The sequence below is a fragment of the Chiloscyllium plagiosum genome, chromosome 2 (genome assembly GCF_004010195.1).
Source record: "Chiloscyllium plagiosum isolate BGI_BamShark_2017 chromosome 2, ASM401019v2, whole genome shotgun sequence".
In the NCBI taxonomy this organism is placed as follows: domain Eukaryota; kingdom Metazoa; phylum Chordata; class Chondrichthyes; order Orectolobiformes; family Hemiscylliidae; genus Chiloscyllium; species Chiloscyllium plagiosum.
Genome location: NC_057711.1, coordinates 10,838,974 through 10,847,029, shown reverse-complemented (window position 1 = coordinate 10,847,029; position 8,056 = coordinate 10,838,974). Strand labels below are relative to the sequence as shown.

The following is an 8,056-nucleotide window of genomic DNA, read 5'->3' as shown; positions in this document are numbered from 1 at the left end:
TATGACATCAACAGCCCTTCCTTCATCTATCAACTTGGTCACTTCCTCAAAGAACTCTATTAAGTTGGTAAGGCATGATCTCCCCTGCACAAAACCATGTTGCCTATCACTGATAAGCCCATTCTTTTCTAAACATAAATAGATCCTATCCCTCAGTACCTTCTCCAGCAACTTTCCCACCACTGACATAAGGCTCACTGGTCTGTAGTTACCCGGAATATCCCTACTACCCTTCTTGTACAGGGGGACAACATGAGCAACCTTCCAGTCTGGCACTTCACCTGTATTTAAGGATGCCACAAAGATATCTATCAGGGCCCCAGCTATTTCCTCTCTCACCTCCCTCGGCAACCTGTGATAGATCCCATCTGGTCCTAGGGATTTGTCCACCTTAATAACCTCTAGCCTACCCAACACATCTTCCCTACTTATGTCAACGTGATCCAGACTAATCAAACTTCTATGTCTAATCTCAAGATTCATCATGTTCCTCTCCTCTGAACACTGATGCAAAGTAATCATTCAGAATCTCACCCATTCTCTCAGGTTCGACACACAGCTTTTCTTCATTATCCTTTAGTGGACCAATCCTTTCTCTAGTTACCCACTTGCTTTTGATATAAGAATAAAATGCTTTGGGATTCTCCTTAATTCTGCTTGCTAAAGCTATTTCATGACCTCTTTTAACCTACTTGATTCCTCGTTTAAGACTTGTCCTACTCTTCTGATTATTCCTCCAAGGCCCGTTCTGTTTTTAGCTGCCTAGACCTTATGTACGCTTCCCTTTTCCTCCTGGTTAGTTGTACAATTTCTCCTGTCATCCACGGTTCACGAATCTTGCCCTTCCTATCCTTTGCCTTTAGTGGGACATGCCTATCCTGCACTATCTTTAGCCTATATTTGAAAGCCTCCCACATATCAATTGTGGACTTCCCTTCAAATAGCTGTTTCCAATCCATATTTCTGAGCTCCTGCCTAATTTTGATATAATTGGCCTTGGCTCAGTTTAGTACTCTTCCCTTAGGACCACTCTGATCTCTATCTACAAGTATTCTAAAACTTACAGAATTGTGTTCCCAAAGAAATCCCCCACCGCAAAGTCTACCACCTGTTCTGGCTCATTTCCCAGTATCAGGTCCAATATGGCCCCTTCCCTCATCTGGCTATTGACCTACTGCTCTAGAAAACTCTCCTGGATGCTTCTTACAAATTCTACCCCATCCAGACCTCTGACACGAAGTGTATCCCAGTCAATGTTGGGAAAATTAAAATCTCCCATCACCCCTACTCTATTGCCTCTATATCGTTCCATAATCTACTTACCTGTTTGTTGTTCTATCTCATGCTCACTGTTGGGAGTCCTGTAATACAGCCCCAACTATGTAACTGCACCCTTTTCTTATTTCTCAGCTCCACTCATAATGCCTCACTACCCAAGACCTCCATAGTGTCCTCCTTTAGCATAGCCGTGATATCATCCCTGACCAGCCACGCAACTCCATACCCCCACCCCTTTACTTCCACTTCCCTGTCCTGTCTGAAGGGTCTATATCCTAGGACATTCAGTTGCCAATCATCATGCCCTTCCTTCAACCAAGTCTCTGTGATTGCAATAATGTCATACTCCCAGGCACCAATCCAAGCCCTAAGTTAATCTGCCTTACACATTATATTCTTTGCATTAAAGTAGATGCATTTCAGGCCATCAGTTCTTTTGCACTCATCTCAAGTCTCTGTGATTGCAATAATGTCATACTCCCAGGCACCAATCCAAGCCCTAAGTTAATCTGCCTTACACATTATATTCCTTGCATTAAAGATATTCCTTGCATTAAAGTAGATGCATTTCAGGCCATCAGTTCTTTTGCACTCATCTGCTCCCAGCCTGCTCTTCCTTTTATTAATGCTATCTTCATGATTCTTACAGTCTCCAGTCTCCACCTCGCTGCCTACTTGTTTTCTCTTCTGGTTCCCAGTCCCCTGCCACATTACTTTAAAACTTCCCCAACAGCAGTAGCGAAAACTCCCCCAAGGACATTGGTTCCGGCCTGGTTCCGATGTAGACCGTCCATTTTGTAATAGTCCCACCTTCCCCAGAACCGGTCCCAATGTCCAACAAATCTGAACTCCTCCCTCCTATATCATCTCTCAAGCCACATGTTCATCCTGCCTATTTTTTTCATTTCTACGCTGGCTAGCACATGGCTCTGGTACTAATCCCGAGATCACTACATTTTGAGGTCCTCCTCTTTAACTTCTCCTAGCTCCCTGAATTTTTCTTTCAGGACCTCATCTTGTTTTCTACTTATCGTTGGTGCCTATATGCACCAAGACAACTGGCTGTTCACCGTCTCCTTTTAGAATGCGCTGCAGCCGATCGGTGACATCCCTGACCTGAGCACCTGGGAGACAACATACCATCTGGGAGTCCCGTTTTCGGCCACAGATCCGCCTACCTACTCCTCTCAATAGAATCCCCTATGACTATGGCCCTACGAGTCTTTTTTCCTGCCCATCTGAACAGCAGTGCCCGCCACGGTGCCATGATCTTGACAACTGCTGCCCTCTCCTGGTGAGCCATCTCCCCCCATCAGTATTCAAAATGGTATACCTGTTTTGGAGGGAGATGACCACAGGGGACACCTGCACTGCTTTCCTACTCTCTTTGTCTTTTGGTCACCCATTCACTGTCTCCCTCAGGAATTCTAACCTACGGTGTGACCAGTTCACTAAACGTGCTATCCACTACCACTCAGCTTTGCGGATGCTCCACAGTGAGTCCATCCCCAGCTCCAGAGCTGTCATGCGGTCAACCAAGAGCTGCAGCTCGACACACTTCTTGCAAGTGTAAGAGCCAGGAACATCCAACATGTTCCTAAGCTCCCACATCGAGCAAGAGGCACATTCCACGAGTCTGAGGTCCCCTGCCATTGTAAGCTTAGCTTTATGTGAACTAACTAAAACCAAACAGTGCACTTAAATATATGAAAAAGGAAGATTAAAAAAGATAAGAAAGAAATAAAAGCCTTACCTTACAGAGTGTCTGTCTTCCGGTTGGCTGGGGGGGGAGATACTACACATGTAGTATCTTGGGTTTAGCCACTGCCCAAACATAAATTAAGCCCTTACCTTCCCAGCAGTCCTCGCTTCACCTCACCTTCTCTCCTCGCCGCTCTGTCAAAATGGAGGCCCGACTCCCGAGGTAAGTCCCTTTTTAAGCAGGAAAACCAACCCTTCCTGGCAGCCTTCGCTTCACCTCACCTCTCCTCGCTGCTCTGTCACAATCGAGCGTTAACTTGAAGATTTTTTTAGAACTCATCTAAAATGTACAATTGGCAAAAAAAAAGTGCCATCAAAGAGCATCTAGGATGACAGCATCACTGACAAGATTGATATTTGTTGCCCTTTCGATGTTGCCCCGTTTTTGAATAGCTGCAGTATTGAAAGTATACTCTGAAAGCTGTTAAATGAGGCAGTCCAGAACTTTGATCCAATGACAATGATGAAATGTTGAAATATTTCCAAATCATCTGATGTGTGACTTGGAGATGGTGATATTTCTTCATTCCTGCTGCCAATTGTTTCTGATCTGGTAGACTAGTGCTGAATCAGTTCTAGAGACACAGGACTTGGGAGGAAAAGTAGACCCTTCAGCCTTATGAGCCTGTTCCACCTTTCAATAAGGTCATGACTGATCTAGTTGTCTCAACTCACTTTTCTGTCTGCTTTAATGATACTTGATTCTCAAATCTATCTAATTTCTACTACTCTTCAGAAGTCTTTATTTATAAAATAATTCTTCATTTGTGGCAGTTTCTAATTAAAATGAGTATCTATTTCCTCTTTGCTGAATAAATTTCTTTAACTGAATGCTACTGTTAATGCATTGCTGTGCTGCTAATTGTGTACGTATGTTTTTTTAAGGTCTTGGAATGGTTACCCCTGTGAATGATCTCCGAGGATCTGAATCCGTTGCATATGAAAAAGGAGAGAAATTGCTACGTTGTAAGCTAGCAGCCTTTCACAGACTGGCAGACCTCTTTGGATGGTCACAACTTATCTACAACCACATTACAGTAAATTGAGCTCCACGCATTCCTCTCTTTTTAAAATAAAAGTTTAATATATACATAATCCTAGTTTTACTGACTGGATGAAAATGTACATTTTACAGAAAACGTTTTACTTTGTTCTTTCTGTTCATAGCAACTTAGTTTTGCTGAACTTAAGTAGATGGTGAAAAAATGGTTTGTGTAAATGTGATTGAGAAATATGTTTTATCACAGTTCTGTAGTTAGACTTCGAATTGGTAAATTTCTTTAAAGTCTCCTCAATAAAATTCAACAGACATTTTTTTTTCCTGTTTAATGTACCTGTCAGTTTTGTAACTCTGCAGTGTGTCTCAGCACAATTGAATTAGTAGATTTATGGTACTTACATTTTTGGTGGAGGTTTCCTGTGCTACTATGTTGCACACAATGTTTTTGTCTGATTTCCTGTGAAACCACTCTGCCGTCTTCTTTAAGAGTCTTGGTGTACAAGGCTGGTGTCAGAATAACTGGATGGGGTGGTGGGGATGTTGAAGTGAATTACAGAACAGTAGGGACAAAACTGAAAGGAATTAAATAGAAGAATAAATGAAAATAGAATAGTCACACTGGAAGCTGAAGTAGGTCCCTGAGAAAAAGACTGATTGGCAAGCTAGATCTGATGCAACACAAGATACAAGAAGACGACTCTTAGATGAACTAAAGTTAACAGAAGAATGGCTTTTCCAGTGCCACACTTTTGACACTGATCTCCTGCAGTCCTCACCTTCTCCCAGGAGAGCATTGGCAGGCACTGATGAGAATTTCAATGGCTGATGTTCTGGAGTACATTTGGAAATGGCTCTAGCGTCATTTTACCAAGTAGTGCCTCAGTTAAAGCTGCTTGAGTTTCCTGCAACTTACTTCATACCTGTCTACAACGTAGAGCACCTAATTCATAGAATTCATTAATAGAATCCTTACAGTGTGGAAACAGGCCATTTGGCCCAACAAGTCCACACCGACCCTCCGATTATCCCACCCCATTCTCCTACAGTATTGCTGTATATTTCCCCTGACTAATGCACCTAGTCTACACATTCCTGCACACTAATGGGCAATTTAGCATGGCCAGTCCAACTACCCTGCACATCTTTGAACTCTGGGAGGAAACCAGAGCACCCGGATGATACCAATGCAGACATGGGGAGAATGTGCAAATTCCACACAGTTGCCTGAGGCTGGAATCAAGCTGGGGTGCCTGATGCTGTGAGGCAACAGTTCTAACCACTGAGCCACCGTGCTGCTTTATAATCTGTTGTATCTTAATCTTCAAAATTACTGAAAAGAAAACTGGATGAGTAAATTAGTAGTAATCAGCGTCATTGATTTACTTGGCTGTAAATGCAAAAAATATCATTGCTTTGAAAAAAAAATTTTGACTCCAATTTCTATAACCTGAACAAATTTCTGTACACATTGTTTAAAAAAAACTTTATCCTAAACACACACACATTACAAAATTGCAGATCTGACTTTCTTTTTTTAAAAGGATAGTAGGCAAAAATAGTTTTAGTAAACGGCGCACTTAAAATTTTCTCATAGTGGAAAGAAAATCTATAAGTTTCCTGTTGATTCCCAATTGGCAAATGCCACCTATCTCTGAAATGTTACTGTTTGTCCAGGTTATATGGGTTTTGAATTGTCTAAATTACTAGCAATGTGATATCAATTATTTAAGTAACTCTTACATCAAAACCTTAGCTTAGGGCAGGAATCTTTTCTTATAACTTCAGCTTAGCTACAAACTATACTCGTGTAGATTTCCTTTTCTTAAAAGCATTATGTATTCATTATAAAATGATAATGTAATAACTGAAGGCAAGTTTTTTTTTTAAACTGTTGTTTCCTATAAGCTACAAACTATACTCGTGTAGATTTCCTTTTCTTAAAAGCATTATGTATTCATTATAAAATGATAATGTAATAATAACTGAAGGCAAGTTTTTTTTTAAACTGTTGTTTCCTATAGGTCAGAGTCAGCTCTGAACAGGAACATTTTCTCATTGTACCTTTTGGACTTCTTTACAGTGAGGTCACTGCATCTAGTTTGGTGAGTGAGGAGGACCAAGTTTACATTTTAAATGCTAATTATTTAATCAACTTCGTGTTACATTCAGCTTTGCTTTGGAAATTACATTATTTCTGTTAATGTGTTTTATAAACTGAAACATTACCGTAACAGCAAGGCTATAATTTTCTAATGTATGTCTACAAGAACTTTATTTTTCTTTAAAGTTGCCTTTTCAGAAATTTTCCAAGGTGAATGACTGGCATCATTTGAGTGAAATGATAAACTTGACTGTAAGGTTAGGAGCAAAAATAGTTAATTTGGCCATCAGAGTCTGCATCTGATAATCTGCAACTGTACCATTGTGCCTTTCCTCCCAAATGCTGATTACCCTTTGATCAAATATCTATCTACCTCCAGCCTTCAATATATGTAATGACCCAAGCTCTACAGTCCCCTGTGATAACAAACCTCATAGATCCTTTGAGAGAAAGAAAATCAACCTCATCTGTCTATTTCCATATAATCCATCTACCAAATTTTTGTCCATTCACACAACTTGTCTATATCACCACTTGTCTTCCCACCTAACTGTGACATATGAAACTTGGTGATAATACATTCACTTCTGTCATCCAAGTCATTAGTATGTCTGGTAAATAATTGTGGCCCTAACACTGGCACTCCACCAGCTACAGATTGTCATCTTGAAAATGCCTCCTCTATCCCAACTCTCTCTGTCTTACGTTAATGTGCTAATATAAAACCCCCAGTACCATGGGTCCTTACTAAGTAGCCTAACGTGTGGTATCTCATTGAACACCTTTTTCTTTTTGGAAATACAAATATATATACTGGAGGGATTCTTCTGGTATAGTTGTAATGTCCATGCTTCTAAGCCAAGAGGCCCAAGTTCAAGTCCTACCTGCTCTGGAGGTGTGTAATAATATCTCTGAATGGGTAGATTAGAAGATATCTATTGCCTCCATTGAAACACCTTTTATCTATCCTGCTTGTTACCTCCAATGAATTTGAAAAAGAATTATCAGGTATAATTTCTCCTTTGTGAAGTCATGCTGAATCAGCCTATTTGTATATGTTTCTAAATATTGTTATTACATCCTTTATAATGGACTCTAGCATTTTCTCAATTACTGGTGTTAAACTAATTGGCCTGTAGTGAGCTTTTGTCTCAGAGTCAGAGAGTTGTACAGCATGGAAATACACCCTTCGGTCCAACCTGTCGATGCCAACCAGATACACCAATCCAATCTAGTCCCACCTGCCAGCACCTGGCCCATATCCCACCAAACCCTTCCCCTTACTTTCCTTTTTGAATAAAGATTTGCAATCTCAATTTTCCAATTCACTAAGACTTTTCCAGAAACTAAGGATTCTTAGAAGAAATAGAATTAAGGAGAATCCAAAGGGTCTTTACAAATATATTAAGGACAAAAGGGTAACTAGGGAGAGAATAGGGCCCCTCAAAGATCAGCAAGGCAGCCTTTGTATGGAGCCACAGAAAATGGGGCAGATACTAAATGAATATTTTGCATCAGTATTTACTGTGGAAAAGGATATGGAAGATATAGACTGTAGGGAAATAGATGGTGACATCTTGCAAAATGTCCAGATTACAGAGGAGGAAGTGCTGGATGCTTTGAAATGGTTAAAGGTGCATAACTCCCCAGGACCTGATCAGGTGTACCCAAGAAATTTGTGGGAAGCTGGGGAAGTGATTGCTGGGCCTCTTGCTGAGATATTTGTATCATCGATAGTCACAGGTGAGGTGCCGGAAGACTGGAGGCTAGCAAGCGTGGTGCCACTGTTTAAGAAGGGTGGTAAAGACAAGCCAGGGAACTATAGACCGGTGAGCCTGACCTCGGCAGTGGGCAAGTTGTTGGAGGGAATCCTGAGGGACAGAATGTACATGTATTTGGAAAGACAAGGACTGATT

General features: G+C 41.0%; 1 protein-coding gene across 13 annotated transcripts in view; it reads left to right on the top strand.

Annotated features, from left to right (window-relative positions):
- Positions 1 to 8,056, top strand: part of add1 (adducin 1 (alpha)) — a 173,513-nt gene that overhangs the window by 82,545 nt on the left and 82,912 nt on the right. For all 13 annotated transcript variants that reach the window (XM_043703905.1, XM_043703897.1, XM_043703915.1 and 10 more), the window contains 2 exons: positions 3,925 to 4,076; positions 6,061 to 6,141. In XM_043703905.1, the coding sequence (XP_043559840.1) occupies positions 3,925 to 4,076; positions 6,061 to 6,141 (233 nt within the window). The remainder of the gene's footprint in view (positions 1 to 3,924; positions 4,077 to 6,060; positions 6,142 to 8,056) is intronic.